Source organism: Abrus precatorius, unplaced genomic scaffold (genome assembly GCF_003935025.1).
Source record: "Abrus precatorius isolate BTA unplaced genomic scaffold, Abrus_2018 Scaffold2, whole genome shotgun sequence".
Taxonomy (NCBI): domain Eukaryota; kingdom Viridiplantae; phylum Streptophyta; class Magnoliopsida; order Fabales; family Fabaceae; genus Abrus; species Abrus precatorius.
In genome coordinates this window covers 926,891-948,414 of record NW_020874362.1, presented here as the reverse complement: position 1 = coordinate 948,414, position 21,524 = coordinate 926,891, and the positions used below count along the sequence as shown (strand labels likewise).

The 21,524-nt window shown below is 31.4% G+C and overlaps 3 protein-coding genes across 4 annotated transcripts; 2 read left to right on the top strand and 1 right to left on the bottom strand.

Annotated features, from left to right (window-relative positions):
* The first annotated feature begins 1,791 nt into the window (after positions 1-1,791).
* Positions 1,792-5,003, top strand: LOC113859069 (ADP-ribosylation factor-like protein 8a). The gene is made up of 6 exons (XM_027491885.1): positions 1,792-2,100; positions 2,890-2,971; positions 3,063-3,095; positions 3,219-3,340; positions 4,254-4,415; positions 4,582-5,003. Exons 1-6 carry the CDS (start codon positions 2,063-2,065, stop codon positions 4,697-4,699), a joined length of 555 nt encoding a protein of 184 aa, XP_027347686.1. The 5' UTR covers positions 1,792-2,062; the 3' UTR covers positions 4,700-5,003.
* Positions 5,004-7,691: 2,688 nt separating this feature from the next.
* Positions 7,692-13,416, top strand: LOC113859068 (pentatricopeptide repeat-containing protein At5g67570, chloroplastic). The gene is made up of 9 exons (XM_027491884.1): positions 7,692-8,354; positions 8,623-8,814; positions 9,086-9,167; positions 9,259-9,447; positions 9,540-9,653; positions 10,469-10,562; positions 10,640-10,797; positions 11,458-11,895; positions 12,397-13,416. The coding sequence occupies exons 1-9, from the start codon at positions 7,765-7,767 to the stop codon at positions 13,126-13,128; spliced, it is 2,589 nt and encodes an 862-aa protein (XP_027347685.1). The 5' UTR covers positions 7,692-7,764; the 3' UTR covers positions 13,129-13,416.
* Positions 13,417-14,433: 1,017 nt separating this feature from the next.
* Positions 14,434-20,635, bottom strand: LOC113858558 (telomere repeat-binding factor 2-like). Of its 2 annotated transcripts, XM_027491249.1 has the most exons (7): positions 20,511-20,635; positions 19,638-19,909; positions 19,199-19,410; positions 18,390-18,477; positions 17,705-17,788; positions 16,961-17,313; positions 14,434-14,900 (listed from the first exon to the last, which is right to left on the bottom strand). In XM_027491249.1, the coding sequence occupies exons 2-6, from the start codon at positions 19,785-19,787 to the stop codon at positions 16,966-16,968; spliced, it is 882 nt and encodes a 293-aa protein (XP_027347050.1). In that variant the 5' UTR covers positions 19,788-19,909; positions 20,511-20,635; the 3' UTR covers positions 14,434-14,900; positions 16,961-16,965. The 2 variants fall into 2 exon arrangements, with proteins under 2 accessions (XP_027347050.1, XP_027347051.1); XM_027491250.1 differs by lacking the exon at positions 17,705-17,788.
* Between the last annotated feature and the right edge of the window lie 889 nt (positions 20,636-21,524).

Sequence of the window (21,524 nt, the reverse complement as noted above, 5' to 3'; positions counted from 1 at the left end):
AAATTGTTCTCACTATAAAGAAGTTTGGTTTCATTTAGGAATGTCATTTGGACATTGTAATTTCCATGACCCTCTTGCTACTTGGATTGCTACCTTAACTTGGTATATATATTGTATTTCCTATTTATTCATTCTCTGGCAACTTTGACATTGAAGGAATAATATGCTTTTAGATGAGGAGAAATGAAGTATCTACATGAAATCATATTGCTAAGAAGTAATGAACCTTATTTTGAAGGAATCAAGATTAATTTCTCTTAAAATTTGCTCTATTTTATAAGATATTAATCATCTTAAGCAAAACTTCTTCCATGAACTCATAAGTCATGTAGTTTACGAGGTTAATTTAGTAATTAAAGTACTGAATTCTCTTTCTTTTCAAATAAGTCTTGAAAGAAGATCTCAAAGAAAAAGAAAAAATATTTCAATGCTAACAAACGTCTATTATTGAATTCAATCGACTCAATAGTACGATACCCTCTTGTACTGTATCTCCTATATTATGGGTATCCTATATTATGGGTAGACATTTTCCTAGAAGTTTTTATTGTATTAATCTATCTATGTGATTCTTCTTGAAGTATATACTCAAAAGGGAGGGAAAGAGTGTAGGACAGGCGCAAATGATTTTATAATAGATTACCCGTAATTTATTCATTAGTTAAAAAATATCATTAAAATTTAATAATTTGCTGCCAAACTTATTTTAATTTTATAAGAGATTTCAATAAGAGAACTCAAACCTCAATACTTTTTAACACAAAATTTTAAGTTTCTTATATTTATTATTAGCTCATTTGATACTTTTTGTCTGAAATTGTTTTTACCATATAAATGATTCTCTAAATGTATTTTTTTAAAATTTTAGTTCTAAATAGTTTATATGTTATATAATTTTTTCTTTCTCTTAAAAAAAACTCTTATTAAATATATAGATATAAATTTATATAAATTTGAGCTAACAAAAGTTAAATAGAACATATATGTGCATATATTATATTAAAATGAGATGTATCAATTTTTATATAAACCATATCTTTGTTAATTTTAATTATTAAATTATAATTATATATTATATTAATTATTTATTTTAAAATTAAATAATATAAAAAATAAAATATTATATGTCTATTTTTATATTTTAAAAATATGTATTATATTACTTTCTTAATATATTATAACAATTTTGATGAATATAAATAAATATTAAATAATTTTAAATTAATTTGAATATTTTTTCACGTAATATATATGTTAAAATTATTTAATAAAAAATATTAAATGAGGTAGAAATAATAAATTCACGTTTGAATCTTTACGTTATATTTTTTTAACGATAATCTTTACATTTCGCAAATCATACGCTGGCAGTTGTGAGCTCGCCATGCTCCATAATGTGGGCATGGAGTGAAAATCTAAACCGTTTTTTAATATACACGTGGCAACTTGCATTTAGAAATTTGAATATAATAACGATCTCATTGTTGCAGCCTTTCCCCGCACGCGAGTGTTTACACGCTATGCCCCAGTGACCTCACGCTCCAAGTTTCTAGTGGTTGGTCGTTCACGCGCTCAATAACGAGGGTGGGTGAGGTCATCGACAGGAATAGTTTCTAAATAAAGCTAAAATTTAAAAACTTTATCACGAGCTGTAATCTTCTGCATCGTCACCATACTTGTCTTCTATGTGGGACCCGCGAGATTTCAACGACTATGATCAGGGCAAAGCCCTAAACGATTGAATAAAAATTCCGTAGGAAAAAGTAAAGTTTAAAAATTAATAAGAAAAAATCGTTTGTCTGATATGAATGCGATCAGGGAAAAGGTTGTTAGGGAAAGATAAGAGGAGAAGAAATTGGAGTAAAATGCGTGATAAGTTATTTGATTTGATAAAGAGAAAAATAAGATAAAAGAAAAGTGAAGGTATTGTGTAACCGTATAAAAATCAAGACTGATGCAATAGACAGTGTTGAAGGGATCTGTGTGTGTTGGGGTTGTGGTGAAACAAAGGAATCGTAGATCCGTGTATTTGTTTGTGTACTTTGATCAGAGAAGAGAAGCAATGGGGTTCTGGGAATCGTTTCTTAATTGGCTTCGCAGGTTAGATTTCAACCCCAGCAAATAAAATTGTAGTTGCTACTTATTTATTTTTTTAGTGTAAATCATGTATGGTACTTTTTAACATGTTCAGTGCCACCAGAATAGTTCTTTATATTATTGAATAGGGGAAATTTGTAGGAATATTTGTTTTCTATGTTGAGATAAATGGGAGAAAATCCAATTTCGTTAAATTTTGTGGTGGTCTTTGGGTCACAGCTTATGAAAATAACTTATGACTCTCATATGTGCTTATTTTGATAACTTTGTTGGTATAACTTATCACAGTGAACTGTTTTCAGCTTCTTCCAATAAATTTTATAGTTAAATTTATAGCATAAGTCATTATTTAAAAAGAACTTGTTGAATTATTTATTTAATTAAGCTGTATATTCAAATGCACTCTAAAATTTGTTGGGAATGATGTTAATTTATGAATTCAATTCATTCACAAAATTGTTCTCATGATTTGAAAATCATTTCCGTTTAAATGAATTATTTTCAACTGCAAAGTTAAGGTATTTCCAATCATTAGATTACTGACAAGAGCTGTTGTTCAGCATAGGTAATTTGTGAACTTTTGAAATGGTGTTTTCTGGATTCTTTGAATGGCTATATTGTTTGGCTTAAACCCATCTTCCCTTTTTATAACACAACTTGCATGTGTTAGGTTGTAACTGGAAGTTGCGTTTTGTATTGATTGTACTTTCATGTGGATACAGGATCTGAACTTAGTGGTCTAGAGAATTTCTTTCTTCAAAGTAGCTTACAACATTGTAAATTTGGTTGCAGCCTTTTCTTCAAGCAAGAAATGGAGTTATCTCTGATTGGACTTCAGAATGCTGGAAAGACTTCACTTGTAAATGTTATTGCTGTAAGTATGATAATCATGTTGGCTTTATTTTAGCAACTTGTTCTTGATTTGACTGATTCACTGAAAGATATTTTTCTTATCCTGTTTGTAGACCGGTGGGTACAGCGAGGACATGATTCCTACAGTAAGTGCTATTTACCAAATGCTTTCAGTTGTAGCTTTATCCTTGAGGAGTTATTAGCTTATTAAAGTTTTCTGCTTATCAAGGACAATAATATTTTGATCAATCTGTTTGTCCTGATTTCAGGTCGGATTCAATATGAGGAAAGTAACAAAAGGCAATGTTACAATAAAGTTATGGGATCTTGGAGGGCAACCTAGGTTCCGCAGCATGTGGGAACGTTATTGTCGTGCAGTTTCTGCTATTGTGTATGGAACAAACTTCTCATGTCCTTATGATTTTAAAATTTCTTCTCTCTCTCTCTCAGTAGAGCACTGATACATGCAATGATTTGCAGACATAACTGAAAAATTAACAGTCTACTAGTGTATATTAGTACATTTGTAGTGGTAATTTGCCAATGTATGCCTGCACGATGTTTTCCATTTGTTTGATATCTAGTAATAGAATTTCTGATCAAACAAAGTACACAATTGTTTGGTCTTCATATTAGTTCCATTACCGGTAGATTTTATCGTTTTTAATATTTGTGGTGGAGTTGTTACTTTTATTCCATGAACCCCAACTTATATTTTATAAGTGAATGACTCAATTCACTTGTCAATTTGATGTTTGTGTCAAGAGCTCTTTCGTAGTTTATTATTAATTGAAATATACTGTCCGGTACCTGAAAAACAACCAAGTCCAGAGGAATTTACCTGTACAAGTGATTTTACTGATGACTCTACAAGTCATGTGTCCCAAGTCCCAATATTTTATTTACTAGTTAATATTGCTTGTCATCGTTAGAGCAGTTTGTGGGGCAAGGAAGTGAGTGTAACTCTTTGAAACTTTGTCCAGACTCCGAAGTCCAAACTTGACTGTCCTTGATTGAAATATTGAATGAGTCCAAACATATTAAATCTTTTGCTATGCATGTTTTATTCCTTCTAGTTCTAAAAGACTTGGTTTGCTATATTACAAGGCAGCTTTCGTAGTTCAAAACTTACGATGCTGCTGAATATGTCTTCCTCTCAAGTCTTTTGCGGTTGTGTAATTGGATCGCGTAGTTGTTGCTCAATTCTCTGAATTGATGCCTTTATACATTTACATTATTGTAGGAGTCTAATGCTATATTATTTTTGGATTTTGGTTAAAGTTCTAATATGATGTTTCCTGTAGTTATGTTGTGGATGCTGCTGATCCAGACAACCTTAGCACATCAAGGAGTGAACTGCATGATTTATTGAGTAAGCCATCATTGAATGGCATTCCTTTGTTGGCGTTGGGGAACAAAATTGACAAACCAGGGGCTCTGTCTGAACAAGCTTTGACTGATCAAATGTAAGATATATGTCACTTTTATTTTGGTCAACTTGGAGCTATAACGAAGTAAACTAACCCTAAAAACTTAACAGTATTTGACTGATTTGAGTATTGTATCTTCTATTTTTTATTTTTCTCTTACCTTTATATTGCTTTAGTACTAAAAGAGCTACCTGGTATGCAGGGATCTGAAGTCAATTACTGACAGAGAAGTTTGTGTTTTCATGATATCATGCAAAAACTCGACCAACATTGACTCTGTTATTAACTGGCTAGTAAAGCATTCTAAATCTAAGAACTAAGAGGCTCGTTTCTTTTAACATATATCTGGATTTCGCTGGAGGCATCTTCGTGTCTAACTTCGTTGCAGATTAATTTAGTCTTGCCGTTCTAATGGTTTTTTAATGTAAATTCTTCGACAAAATCAAAAGGGATGATATTCATGTCAAGGGTTATTTTATGAGTGAATCATGTTCTCATTGTCAGTTTAGTTGCATCTTTAGAATACTGACAGAAATGAACTGCAGTTGTGAAAGGAATTGATTCTGTCTCATCTGTAAATCAGATTTTATTTTATTTTTCATAATGATTAGAAAGGTGTGATCTTGTTATTTCCTGAAGTCAGTCAAATACTAAATAATGTTTTTTCTGTTTTTTTTTTCACAAACTATGCTCAACAAATTTTAAAAACTGTGTTGCAAACAAGTTTTGAAAATAAAAAAACTAAGAGCATGTTTGTTTTTATTTTAATTTTTTAAATAAAAAATACACATTTTTTTTAAAAAATTTTTTTAAAAAAATAAATTAAACTTTAAATCATTTAAAAAAAATTCTTAGTTAGATTCCTTTTGTTTTTAATTTTTGTTTAGGGTTTAGGATAATGCCATTGGCACATATAAGTGACTTTTTCTCGTAATTAGAATTTTAATGATATTAAAACTAAACAATAATATAACAATTTGTCATATTAAGTGACATGTAAAAAGACATAACAAAATATTATTTTAAGATTTTTTAAAAATAATTTATTTTTAATTTTTTTATATTTTTAAATAGTAATATTTATTCCTTTTTTTTTTTTCTCTTACTTTATCTTATTCTATAGCATCTTCTTCAGCTACTACTGTAAGAATGATGTTCATTCTCTTAACAACTCTATTGAACCAAATGAGGGAGAAGGAAAGTTAACCGTATTTTGACCAAATGATAACATGATAAAAGGGAGTAGTTCCTAGTGTCGAGATGGTCAAAGAAAAAGAAACTATGAAAGAATATAAAGAAACATTGATCTAAATATACTTAAAAGTAAAAGATAAAAATAAACTAATTTTGAAAAATCTTAAAACAACATTATTTTATATCTTTTTGGTATTACTTGACATGACAACTTAGTTTTACTCAATTTTAGCATCATTTAATAACAAAAACTAAAGTAATTTATAATTATTAATTTTAAAATTAAAATTTAAAATTTAGAAGATTAACTTTAATTATATTATATATTTTAGATACTAAAGTAAAAGTTTAATTACCTATATTTTTATATATCATTACTATAATTTTTTTGAAGTAAATAATTTTATCTACAAAATCTAGCTTGCATCATTCAAAATATGTGCTACCTAGTGCTTGTGTAAAATCTTTATGAAATTTTAAGGGAATGTAAAGCTTAATATGTTCATAGGTAATATTTTTTCGTACAAATTTAACCTATTTAATTATTTTATATTATAATAATGGAAACCTCAAACTTGTTTACAATCTATTCAGAAGTCCAAAAGAAAATTATTACATAATTTAATTTTGATATAGAATAAAAACATCATTAATAAAAAGAAACTCAGTTAAAATAAAAATAAAAATTCAAATCAATGTCATTAAAAATCTTACCTTGAAGCCCATTAAAAGTATGCTTATCGCTGATGAAATAATGTAAAGGGAAAAACTTTAATACTTTGTATTGAAATTTTAAAACAACGAGGAGGATACATTTTACAAGATAAAATAAAATTATAATCATTGATTAAAAATTAATAATTGATTCATCCATAGAATTGAAAACATTATATGCACCATGTAATTATTTATTTAAATAGGAATTTAAATTTAGTATTTGGATTTTTTTCTAGAAATTTCTGGATATTGATAAATTGAAGTTATATTAGGTGATAAATAATTTTTTTCTCTAAAATTTAGTATTTATTTTAAAAATTGTGAACAAGGCATATATGAATTTTAAAGTTTGCTTTAAAAGTTGTTTTAAATCTAAAGTCTTCCACTTATTTTCATTACATTTAAAATTTAAAAGGCTCAATATATTGTCTTTGTCACATGCTCTTAAAAATATTTTTAAAATTAAAAAATTGATTTTGGGCTTAAATAACTATTCAGTTCAAACATGTATCAATCCACCAGTACCCAAAACTTGATTAATTCAACAGTCCATTTAAACAAAATTAGTGTAAAATTTTATATGATTGAATTGCAACAATTTTTAATTTTTTAGCTTCAACCTGTCTGAGCCCACCCAATGTTCAATCCTACTTAGAACCTTTACAAGGATAGATTTATATTTAGTTTAAAACATATATCATATTTACTGAATAAAATTCTTGAACGGGTACTACTTAAAATATTAATACAATGTATTAAATTAAAAAATACATTATTTTTAAATAAGTTAAAATTTAATATTAGTGTAATTTTAATTTATAATATAAAAAATTTAATTAACAAATTTTTATTAGAAAATATTTATATTTTTATAATTTTAATATAATAAATATATTTTTTAATAAATATTTATTGTTTTTAAATGTATAAATTCAACTTTATATATTAAAATTAATAAATCATCGAACATGTGAATCAATTGAATCATTTAATTTAATTTTCATTTATAATATTAAATTTAAATTCGAATGAATATATTTATATTAAATATTTATCAAAATAAGTTTATTATTTACAATAATATTTATTCTATTCAAATATCATTAAATGTTATCGAGATAAGTTTACTATCTACAGTAATATTTACTCTATTTAAATATAATTATTTTTTTAGAAGATATTTGTTATATGAAAAAAAGTTAATAAAATATTTTAATATTTCATATAAAAAATGATGTATCTTAATTTTTATATTTTTAAATTTTAAATTTTTTAAAGAATTATTACAATAAAAGTATTTACTATTCACTTTAATTTATTTTTATTTATACATTTATGAAAATATAAAAATATTTTATTAATTAGAAAATATCTTGCCTACCCGCTAGTCTTGATATTGTTACTTATCTTGGAAGTTGTAACGACGACCTACCTGAAGCTCCCAACACCGAAATTCCCTCTTCCCATTTCCGCCATGGGAACTCTGCAACTGCAACTGCAACTGCAGAGATACCCTGTGGCACAATTCCAACCCGACACCGACAAAATTCGACGCAACCTCATCCAAAAGGGCGTCAATCCAACACCCAAAATCATCCACACTCTCCGCAAAAAGCAAATTCAAAAGCACAATCGAAAACTGAAGCGCGAAGCCAAACAATCCCCTCCTCCACTCACCGACGCCCAATTGCAAACCTTGTCGGAAGAGCAACACTTCCAGACACTGAAACACGAATTCAAGGAATTCACGAAAGCAATTGAAGCCGAAACCCACGCCAACGAGACTAAGCCTTTATTGATGGCGGGGAAGCCCTGGGAAGGGGTTGAAAAGGTTGAGTTTCTGGAGCAGGCGAGGGCGTGCAAGGAGTACAGAGGAGAGAAGCTCAAGAGGGAGAGCCTAATGGAGCTGAAGGAACTCTTTCAGGCTCGGAAGATGGATGAACTCATGTGGCTTTTCGATGATGACCTAGAAATCGACGAGCTTTGTTTCAATCAGAGCTATGGGGTAAGGAACAAGACTCGTAATCGCAGCGAGAGTGAGGCTATAAGGTTTCTCGTTGATAGGTTCGTATCGCGTTCAATTTTCCATTGCGGTCTCGTTAGTTATTTTGTTTTAACAGAAGTGCTAACAAGTAATAACATTATCCTTTTTAAACATACTTTTTAATACACTTCTTCTGCAATGTTTAACTTCTTGGTTCGTAAATTGGTCACTTTTTTTAACTACTTAGACACAGTCGAGGAGTGAATTAAAAAAAGTGTATTAACAGTGTTTTGTTTTAATATCTTTGTGAAGTTATGGCTCTTTTTTTTCTTCTTAATTTTAATGTAGGCTGAGTGATAGGGAGATTACTATGAGGGATTGGAAGTTTTCGAGGATGATGAAGTTGTCGGGATTGCCATTTACTGAGGGTCAGTTGTTGAAGATTCTTGAGTTGCTTGGTGCTAAATGCTGTTGGAAGCAAGCTCTTTCTGTGGTCCAATGGGTGTACAATTATAAGGATAACAGGAAATTTCAAAGCAGGTGACTTTAGATATTTGTCTTGGTTTCTAAAATTTTGGTTTTTGACCGAAGTCAATGGGTCCTGTGATCCATGTAGCCAACCTCACCTAGCGAAATAAGGCTTGGTTGTTGTTGCCATTGTATTCAGATAAATGCTAGTAATACATTATTTTGGCCACACTCTTCATCACACTATGATTTCTTAACGATCGGTATTTTGTTGTTTTCTTTACATGCTTATTGTTTTGCATTCTCACTCCTCTCTTATGAAAAAAAAATGGTGATTTTGTAGGTTTGTCTATACAAAACTTCTTGCAGTTCTTGGGAAGGCAGGGAGGCCAAAGGAAGCCCTTCAAATTTTCAATTTGATGCGTGTAAGAACCTAGTGCTCAGTTAGCTTTCCACACAAGGGCTTGTCTTTAACTGTTGTGATGTTTCTTGATTGCTTATTTTCAACTTATTCAGGGAAACATTCTTGTGTATCCTGATATAGCTGCATATCACAGCATTGCTGTCACACTTGGTCAAGCTGGTCTTCTGAAAGAGTTACTGAATGTTATGGAATGCATGAGGCAGAAACCCAAAACATTCAAATTTATGTATGGCAAGAACTGGGATCCAATTCTTGAACCTGATGTGGTTATATACAATGCTGTAAGAAAACAACTAGATATTTATCATAGAACTTTATAAGGAATATCATTTTGCCGATGATTGAACCATCAAGTTTCTTCAATTGCTATTAGGTGCTTAATGCTTGTGTTCCATCAAAGCAGTGGAAAGGAGTGTCATGGGTTTTTAAGCAACTGAGGAAAAATGGTCTACAACCTAATGGAGCAACTTATGGACTTGCAATGGAGGTAATTACAGAATTACAGATCTGAGACCAAGTAATCTATCAAGTGTGTATGGACTGTAATATTGAAACAGGGAGATACAATATAATCGACTCCTTTAACTATTTTTTACAAGCAGAATAAAATTTTATATTGCTATTCTAAATAAGTAGTTATTGAGCTGCCTTCTTTTGCCTGTTGTGTCACTTTGCTCAATATGCTTACAGTACAACTTAACTCAGTTTATTTATTTATTTTTTTTAATAAAAAAATATCAGAAGTTCTTGGGAGAACTGATCTCACTAGATCTATTTCACTGCTTTATTATGGGAATAGTTTGTTACAATGACCCAGTTTGGATAGGCTTTTACATAAGTACTTATTGGAGAAGAAAATTAATATGAAAAATGAATAAAACTTCTACATATAATATAAGTTAAAAGCAACTTATACCCCTCAAGTTTTAGAGAAGTTAAATGAGAAAATTTCTTCTAAAAGATAGAGAAACAAAAGATGATATTAATTTATGAGACAAATTTGATTTATTTCACTACTTAAGTTTTGACATCTATAAGGACTTATTGAGAAGTTTATCCAAACTGTGCCAATGTCATTAATGTTATCCTCCCTCCATATATGAATTATGTATTCACTCTTGAATGGTGGCTCTGATTTCCATTTTATTCACGAATTAACAAGCTTCTTTTTAGTTATATTTTACTTGAGTCTTTATGGTTGAATGGAAAAATTGTTTGATGAAGAAAATGTGATTACCTTCAGATGTTATTACCCTTAAAGCATGTTTGTATTCAAGTCTTACAGGTGGTGCTTGTTGTAAGGTAATGCTGGAATCAGGCAATTATGACCTTGTCCATGAGTTATTTGGAAAGATGACAAGAAGTGGGGAAGTTCCAAAAGCCCTTACTTATAAAGGTAACATTTTACTTATTATTATTTCTGACTGATTTTTGGCAGCCGATGGCCTTACATATTTTATCTTACTTCTTTAGTGCTGGTCAGAACTTTGTGGAAGGAAGGTAAAATAGATGAAGCTGTAGAAGCTGTCAGGGACATGGAAGGAAGGGGAGTTATTGGAACAGCTAGTGTATATTATGAGCTAGCTTGTTGCCTTTGCAACTATGGGAGGTGGCAAGATGCTATTCCGGAGGTATTATTTTTATTTGCTTTGAGTAAACCCCCCAAATCTGGCCTTGATGAATATGGTGGTAGACATTTTTGTTTCTGATAATTTAAAACCTGCCCTGTGGTCCCTAACAAACCATGAATGTTGGCTGCAGTATTCCATAGGTTCCAGACACATTAATCCCCAACATTTGTTGTTAGTGGGGGTATGCTTGGATAAAGGGTTTAGGAGGGAAAGAAAGAGAGGTAGGGAAAGGCCTATGGTTAGCCTTCCCTTGTTTTGGAGTCTTACATACTTTGAGTTCCCTGAAGTGGGGGTCGAGTAAAAGAAGTTTATTAGGTTAATTGTGTTAGTTTTTTTTTTTTTTTTTTTTTTAAGTAAGGTTTGAAATTGAAAATTTGTGTTGTTATTAATCTTTTTAATTTTACTAGTCCTTCATTTTTTTCTTCTGAAAAATTAGTAACAGCCAACCAAGGGTAAGGGTTTACCCATCATTTCCCTACCCTTCCCTTCCCTTCTAATCCCTTCCCTTCTAACTCTCAAACGCACCGTTAGGGACCATAGGTGGGGTTTTAATTTTCTAGGGATGAATTTGATGGTTTACACTTTTCTTTTTGCATATATGTGGTTAGATGGACATGTAGCTACTTATAAACCCTTATTTTCCTTGAAATATGGCTGCAGGTTGAGAAGATTAGAAGTCTTTCTCATGCCAGGCCTTTGGAGGTTACCTTCACTGGCATGATTAAATCTTCCATGGATGGTGGACATATTGATGATTCCATATGCATATTTGAATACATGAAAGAGAACTGTGGTCCTAACATAGGGACCATAAATACAATGCTGAAAGTTTATGGCCAGAATGATATGTTTTCTAAAGCCAAAAATTTATTTGAGGAAGTTAAGGTAGCCAATTCAGAGTTTAATGCCATCTCAGAGGGTGGTAATAGCTCTGTTGTCCCAGACCTGTACACATATAACTCAATGTTGGAAGCTTCAGCTAGTGCACAGCAATGGGAATACTTTGAGCATGTATACAGAGAGATGATTCTCTCCGGTTATCAGTTGGATCAAAATAAACACTTGTCATTACTTCTTAAAGCTTCAAGAGCTGGCAAGGTAGAAGATGTACTTATTTATATTAGGTCTCTGTTTTTTATCTTTATATTTCTGCTCATAGTGCCATATCCTATAAAGTTAGTGTTATATCTAAATTTTTCTACCTAGGGCTAGGAGTGCATCAATTCATCCATCAACTCACTATCATGGTGAAAAGTACTCCTTTTTTATTAGTATCAGCACAAATTTTATCAATTATTTTGTGCTGTGTTCAAGTATATGTATAAAGCTCATATGAATAGTTCTGCTCAAACTCAAATATATTTAGGCTTATGTCTGTGCTCTTGATGGAAACCTTTGCTCTGGTTCTTGCTTTCATCCTTTAAAATCAAAATAACATTTGTTGGATGATTTCCAGAAACAATTAGATTCAACTGCTTTTTAACTTGTTACTACTGACCAGTCAGCAATGGAACCACAAAAATAACTTGTAGCAGTTAAATTACTATTATGTGCTTTGCTAAACATTGAGTTTGATGGCATATTTTGCTTTGAATGCAGTTACATTTACTGGAGCATGCATTTGACATGATTCTGGAAGCTGGAGAAATTCCCCACCATCTATTCTTTATGGAATTGGTGATTCAAGCTATAGCTCAACATAGTTATGAGCGAGCTATTATCTTAATCAACACCATGGCTTATGCGCCATTCCGAGTGACTGAAAAGCAGTGGACACACCTGTTTAAGGAAAGTGAAGACAGAATTAGTCATGAAAAGTTAGAGCGCTTGTTGGATGCTCTTGGTAATTGTGATGTTGAATCAGAACCAACGGTCTCTAATTTATCAAGATCATTGCATGTTCTTTGTGGATTAGGTACATCTAGAAACCTCTCTAGTATAATCCCTTTTGGAAGTGAAAGTACTGAGGGAATTAATGATCGTAGAAAGGGAAATGTGCCAAATATTTCTGGGAGAATGATGGTTGAAGATGCTGAATCTGAGCATGAAAACACTCTTGTTGGCAGTTACCATACTGAGCATACCTATAATCATGATCAAGTTGATGAACAAGATAATAATGATCTCATGGTTTGCAGGCCTCAAAACTCTAATGTTGAGGATGGAACAGGTTTATGTGCTGATAAGCTGGAATGTTCTGATAATCTGGCACCTGTCAACTCTGAAGATGATGTTGATGACAAGCCCTCCGCATATGAAATATTAGAAGAATGGAAGGAAATGAGAAAGGAGGGTGGGAGCTTGTTACACGCTGAACTTGGTTATGGCTAGTGATAGCAAGTTGTTTTAAATATGCTAGCCGAACAGGGATGAGGAAGTTATCCTGTTACAACAATGTTCATCGTAAATTAGCTTGTTTTGATCAACCTAGAGATATCTGCAAATGTTAGCAAACTGTCCAACTAATTGACTAGAATAGTGTTATTTTAGAAGCTATTTATCATACTAAAAGTGTTTTAAAACTAAGTAACAGTGTATATTATTTGAACAGAAAACTTTATGTGAAGTAAAAGTAAAAGGCGTCGTACATCAAAATATAATATACTAATGTTTTGAAACTAATTACCAATATAAATAATTTGAATAGTAAAATTTTTTATGTGATGTGAGAATAAAAGGCGTCATATATTAAAATGCGACGCTGTCATTCTAGCATGTAAAGTCAAATGAGAAGATACCATGAGTCAGAATGTAACATATGTTACATTTTTACTTCTTAAGCTACATGATTAAGTGTCAATTGTGAAGTTCTTTTTCTTAAAAGTCACACTTTATTAGTGTTTTTATAATTTGTTTAACTAGGTTCTTTTGTGCCTTTTCTCTTTGCATAACAATACTATATAAATTGTTGGTTGTTTCCCTGGATTTAAAAAGTGCATCCTTCAACTGTTAGTGTGTTAGTGCAAGCTAAATTTTGTTTTTAGTTTTTTTTTATTATTATTAATATTTTTGTATATTACTAACAGTGTTTTAATTTATTAAACTTTATTTTGAAGTTCATATATTGTTTTACTAAAGACAGTACAATTATTTTTGTTTATTTTAATAGAATATTTGAAGGAGTATAAGATATTATGTTTGAAGGTAATCAGAAAATAATTTAAGTTACAAAGACATTCGCCCTACGATAAATTGAAATGAAAAATCTACATGAAATTGAAGCTTACAATAAATTGCATTAACTTTAACTTAAAAGATCTTTTGTTTGTCCAGAGGAAAGAAAATATAGTAAATTTTAAATATGTGATAATAAAGATATTGAATTATATTAGACTAACTTTATTAATAAATATTATTATAATAAATAATACATTCTATTATAATAAATAATACTAGTACGCAGAACCAGGTAGCATTTTACATTGACATAGTAGTCACAAATTTTCTTCCCTACATTGACTGCGATTATCTATTGTGCTGAAAGATAATTATTTAACAAACATACTGTTCGCTTCCAACATTTTCCAAATTTGCATTTGTCTGCAACCTAATCCAGAAGTACTGACCATTTTCTAAATTTGTTTGGAACAAATGCCTCTATATAAACTTTACACGTACACTGTCTGTCCTAGGGGCGAAAAATCAAACGACAAGATCTGCGATTTTCATAAAAATAATTTTGCAAACCTCAAAAGGAGGTCTATATTACATAGCCAGAATAATGCAGCAATGTCTTAGAACATGCATCCTCACATATATGATCGGTATGTCAATGTCAATCCATATTGCTATTGGAACACTACTAAATTGTTTTCCTTCATTTACTCAAAGTGGATGTAAATCATTCCATTACAGCACTCCATGGCCATTTCCACTCTTCAGTTAGTGCTTCGTAGCTTTCCCCTCATTGTGTTCCCTCAAAAGGGAAAAAAAGGGGCCTATTATTGACTCTTGACAAAATGTTTCATGAATCATCCGCATGTTCCAGATTTGCAAGCCGATAATTATCTACAGTCACAAAAATAGGCAGACAGCGCAGCAGTAGAACTATCACCTCAAGCCAACTCTGCTGCTGATGATGAACAAGCATAAGCCCACACCTTCTACAAAAAATTCACAAAAATTAAACAGGCTTAACTAAAGAACAAGAGAAACTATGTAGCAATAGAATAAAGCAGCGGTGATTAAAGCTTAGAAAGTACTAAGGGTCCGCAATGCACATGGAATAAAAATTGGAGTTCAGAAATATAATTCCAATTTTGCCACAATGGAAATTGTTCAGAATTATAATTCCTATGTTTGGGTTATGCAAAGAATTACAACATAGAATTGTAATTTTAAGTTGAATTTTAATTTTATTTTGACACCCCTAGGTAATTAGGGATAATCATGGATAAGATTACATTGAGTTTAGTTATAAAGTTAAAACTCATATAGCATTCACAATGTTGGTGCCAGCAGGGAGGTGAAAGGACTGGTGAAGGGGTAACAACAACAACAATTGATGATGATGGTAGCAGTGGTAGAAAAATTAGCAGCAATGACACTGGCAACAGTAATTGGTGGCAGCAATAATGACTATGGGGAAAGGGATAGTAGTAGGAGGAGGGGGGGGGGGGGGGTTGGATGACATGAGTGGCAGTGGCTGCAATGGTTGTAGGGATGGCAGTGAAGGTGGCAGTGGCAACAACAAATGCAACAAAATAAGGAGAGTAGTTGCATAGTGTGGGATGTTAAGAACAGTAACATAGAGGGTATAGGTTAGTAATTGGCAAATGTTATATTTTGTTATGCTAGAATTCTGTGGAATCGGAACTTAGGATCGTGATTCCAATTCTAAAAGGATTTCCAAATATCATAATTACAATTCCAAGTTTCATTTCCAAGCCAATTCAATAACCAAATTTGTGCGTTAAGTGGGCACACACAGAAATTCCTTCTATATATGCATTAGAATAATGAGGCAATAATCAAAACTTTAAAAGAACTAACATAAACTACTTTACAGACAAAAGAATAATGCACAGCAATATTTAAAGCATGAAAATATCCTTTTACCTACAGTAACTAACAGACCTAGGGTCCTTTCACAAGAAATGGACTCTAGATTGGAAAATGTAATAGAGAAAGTTACTCCACAAACCTTCTGGGATGTTTTTGTGAGACTCTTACTCTCAATTCCTAATCCATTCAATGAGTAGAGTTCCATTCCACCTGGTCCTGGACAAACCCATTTGAAAGGTCCAAACTCCCTCTAAGGTTAGATCCTTTATTTGAAAAGCAGTGATATGTGCATAGGGCAATTTCTCCTAATGTGTGGTGCAAGCTCATAATCAGTACCAGATTTTGTTCTTACTTAGTGCTATAGCTGTTTCTTTATGAAAATCTTTTATTTGGGATCTTCAGAGTGATAGGAGGAGCCAAACTCTTGTAGAAATGTGCAATCTATGTTGCACTTCGGTGTATTTGGCCTAAGCATGATTCTCACTTCTTAAGAAGATTTTTTTGGATAAGCAGCGCCTTTGGGATAAGATTAGGCATTTGGCTTCTGCTTGGAGCAAAGCCTCTGATATTTTAAAAGGGGTTTCTCTTTTTTACATTTATTTATATGAATGATCCCTTATCTTTCCTAACTCTTCATAATCATCTTCCCTTTGTCTAATGAATTGCTTTTTAAATAAAAAGAGGTGTCTCAAGTCTCAAGTCTCAAGTGCAAAAAGTGAGAATTAATCTTGAGTGGTAAAACAAACTAACTCAAAAGTGTGAAAAGAATATTAACAGATATCTTGACTCCAGTATTCTGGAGTCTACAGCAACTGAATGCGGTGCATTAGAAAAGTATGGGATAGACCTGCAGAGTAGACACAGAAAATCAGTGATCAATTTGGTGAAAAGTTGGGCTATGTGATGTTTTGCAGAAATCACCCACTTGAAAAATATTTGACCCCATACAAGGTCAGAGTCTCATTAACCAAGAAGAAAAAGCAAAATACATAAGGATGCAACAATTCTCAAGGAGAGATTGAATGAAGAGTGCAAAGAACCAGCATACTATTAAATACTTAGGATGTGATAAGCATTCTAAACAGGAAAATAGAATTAGATAAAGTTATGATCATCTCATCTACAGGAATCAATATAGATTTCTTGATGAGGAAACTACCACATTCAAAGCATTTTGCATTTTAGCGCCTTCATTGCAGCTTTTGCAAACACTTGAGCCGCGTCAGCTTCAGCTTCTGCAGCCTCTGCTTCCCGTGCTGCTGCCTCAGCCTGTGCAATGGCAACTTCTGCCTCAGCAACTGCTTTTGCAGCTGCAGCAGCTGCCTCTTGAGCTGTCATGCCCTTCACTTTTGATATCTCCGCATCAATTTGGGATTTTGAAAGGATTTTGACATCATCATGCTTACCTGCTTCTGGAGAATCTTTGGGCCTCCCTTCCACAAGTATCAAGGAAGAGCATTTCCTTTTCTCAGATACTGCTGAACTCAATGCAATCCTGTACTTATGCTTTTCCTACCAATACATATACAAAGAATCAACTTATCATTTATTGAATTTAATCATATGCCAAATGAATATGTCACGGAGGGGATATCTGGTTAATATGGGGCAATTTATCAATTTCAAATTGAATTCTCACTCTCACTGAAGCAAATGTGAATATATGCACATTACAACTCCAGAAGAAAATATATATCAATTACATCTAGAATGGTATAACCAATTAATTTCTCTCTATAAATCATTTTCTCTAAATAACTTTCATTAACATCAAATATTTATAGCTGTCATACATGAAAAAACATCAATATGACCTTGAAACCAGATTGATTATGTCTATTACACAGGTTTGCAGGCAGAGTTTAATGTGCCTTGCTACCACAATAACTGATAGTAAAACTACCTTGATTATTTTGCCACTTGCCACCATATGCTTCAGTTTGGTTGACAGTAGCTTTGTGAGACTTGGCAGAGACCGATATTTTTCCTAAATAGATGAAAAGTGTTAGAATTACTTTTGATGCAGTTAAGCAGACACGTATCTAAACAAGTATTATATTGCTAGTATTAGTTGTATTGTATTGATCATTCGCCATTATTTTAAGGCTAAACCAAAAACAAGATATACAGCATGTATCATAGTATGATTGGATGAAATAAATTATTCTATCTTGTTTTTCGGGAACCATCTAAGAGAGAGAAAGGTTGAAGCACACACACTGGCTTCAATAAAAATCAAATAAATAAAAAGAAAAAATGCCACTTCCTTGTGACAAGACCAAGTAGAGAAATGTTTCCAATCAGTTTCAAAGATTACTAATGCTCTGAGATCAATCACAAAGAAGGCTGGCACATAGTTTCTTCTAGTTTAAAACAGATAGGTAATCCATCAAGCAATATGAAGCAGAAATTATTCATTACATAGGGGTAAATAAATTTCATTTACTAAGTCTACATGCAAACCAATTCGATGGGGAGGGTGGGGGGGAAGCAAAAAGAAAGAATAGAGCTAATCTTCAATTTTGATGATCATTTGCTTCTTGTAAATTTCAGATTTTACAAGCATAAGGGAAGTGAAATAGAAATACCTCAATGTAAGAAGCAATGGCGGCCTTGTCAGAACCTTTTGGCACCTTCAAATTGACAATGGCCTCTAATATATCATTATCCCCCAACCTGCCATCGTTATTGCTGCCATAAGTCAAAAGTATATTGCAGAATAATTTCAACATTTAGCACAAGATGGGATTCTGATATCAGAAGAGACATTGAACAAGAGAATTGTTTACTAAATATTTGCAATAGCAAGTAAAACCTATGTATAAATCAATGACTTCTGAATTTAGAATTAATGCACACTGGAGGATGACAACTTTAAGATAAGTGTACCTAAGCACGAAGTACTTTAGCAATGGAGACAAAGTACAAAAACAACACTACTTTCCTATCATAAGCATAAATGATTGCAAGTATACATACAAGTATCTAATAATGTGTGTGTGTTCCCAAAAATGCGGAAGTATGAGTCATATTACTTCATCCAAAGGAAGTGACCCATTGCATAGTTAACATTGTCTATATTTTTCATTCCTTTTTTCTTTCTTTACTCCAGATAGGTAATAAAACCATCTGATACCTAATGTGGGAAATAACAAAATTTGAGTGCAAATTAGCCTAGTAATTTACTCATTTTGAAAAAAAGTGGGTTGATAGCAGAGAGCTTTATGTGATCTTTCAACTAATTACTTGTAAGTTGTAAAGGGTGTAACATTGACAAGTTTTCAAACTCCATATGCCATTCAAGGACAAATTAAACAAACCAAGCACCACAGTCATGAAGATAATTTCTTTTCTCAAGATAATAATCGGAAGATATATTTAACTGAAATTCTGTAACCTTGATATTTGTTCTTTCGAGTTAGAAGATTGCAATGTTCCAAAAGAAACTGCTAAGGGCTTAGTATCGAGAATTTCATCATGTTGAACTGCAGCACTCAAGGCTGTATGGTTGTTGTCATTTTTGGGGGCTGGTAGGCTCCTTTTAAGAGCAAGCTTTGCCTTCTGCCGGGATCCCCATATTGCCGTCACATTTATATTCCTCCATTTATCCTGTTCACAGTACAAAGCAACATACTAGTGCACCAAAAGTATGCCATAACTTTGGAAATTTGATTGAAAGAAAGGACTCTATCCTTATATATTTCTTGTATGGTGCAATATGCAGATGATCATTTGGCTAGTGCAATTGTAACATTCCTAACCAGAAAGAATAACAAAACTTCCTTTCAGCAACACTTCCCACAACCTGCTACTGCTAGGATGGTGAAAAGGCATACCTTAAGATCTACATTTGAACGCATGCGCAAAATGGCACTAAACTCGGGATCTGTAAGTATAGTGCGCCATTTTCCAGCCCCATGTTTGACTACTCCAGCTTTCAGCGCCGCTTCTTCTTCTGCAGTCCATTTCTGCTTAGGAGCACCCATTGAAGGAAAGCTGGAAGTTTTTTATGACAGTCTACTCTTTGCTTCTACTTAAGAGGAAAGCTTGGAATTTCAGTACTTCCGTCTTCTACTCGTGCATCTTTAAACGAGAAAAATTCTAACTACTGTTGACCAAAAAACAATAACAACAACAACAAAATAAATATATTTCATTGGTCAACAAATGATTCCTCAACGTTTATAAAAAACCAATAAATTAATCAAATAAACAAAACTTGTCCAAATAAATCCCAACTTTAAACAAGAGCACTACTCCACAAACTCTAGTCATAAGTTATAGAATTGAAAGAATCATTGTACAACACTTTCGCAATGTACAGTTGAAATGTCTGTGCAGTTACGCCTCATGAAAGCAAATTAAAAATTTGAACACAGCCCAGAATGAACTAGGATTAAGCAGCACGTCAAATTGCAAAACCCGAGGGTTTTAATTATTTTCTCATGCTCAAATTTCATTGTATCGATCAATGAAATTCATGTTGAAAATGACAACGAAAAGGAACATTTTTTTTCAGCTCACAATAGCAACATTTGAGTACAAAAAATCACAACAAACAAGGAGCGCAACAAAAACTAGAACCACATGCATTGAAGTGAGGAGAGAAATGGCAGATTATACTTCTAATGAATGTCGAAAATTACAACTTTCACTGAGAGAAAAAAAAGGGACAAAAAACAAACAAGAATCAGTGAAGAGAAGCATACCTAATCACTGAGCGACGGTGAGAATTGGGAAAAGTTAAAGTATTTACAGACAGAGAAATTGAATTAATCTGAATGATTTTGTCAAAAAACCAGTGAAGAACGAGACATATGATATGAGCTCTATTCGATCGAGGTAAAAAAAGAAAAGCGACTTTATTTTTGTTTAAATAATTATAATTTTATCTTTATCCATAAATTTTTTAATTATTAAATAAATGAATTATTAAATATTTTTATTTTTTAAAAAAATATATACTTTTATTCAGTATTTATCTTATAAAATAATAAAAAATTATTTAAGAAGATATATAAAAATATAACAAATATAGTATTCAATATTTTTATATTTTTAAGATAATAAATATATTTTATTTATATTTATTTTATAAGTTAATTAAAAATTATTAATTGAAAACTCATATTTTTTTATTAATGTGATTGAGTGGTGAAAGTATTCTACATTTTCTAATTTATCCCTCAGTACATGGAAAGGGTAATCGACATTGAAAATATGCATATAAAATTTTAAATAAATTAGTTTTATAGTTAATATTTATTTAAAAAATATATATTATAAACCAAGTGAGTATTTAATTTGGTTCAATTAAAAAATAAGTATTTATTAAAATTATGAAAAATAAGAGATTACTTCCCAAAATACAATTATAACCAAACATGTCCTAAGTTAAAATTAGTTAATAAACTATTAAATGATTTTTAAATTGTATAAAATTCAATAAATATAATTAATTTAATAATTGAGTTATTATATAACATTAGGAAAAAAATATTAAACAAAATTAAATATCATCAATTATATCTAAAAATATATTTATTTCTTCTTCAAAATATTTATTGACATTCTTATTTGAATATTTATTCTTTTCTTTGTTAATTAAATTAACAATGAATTATTCAAATAAAACCTTATTTGAAAAGTGAAAAAATATAAAAATAACAATAATAACTTTACTCAAAAAGTTAGAAAAGTACGTTTCAAATTAAATATTGCTC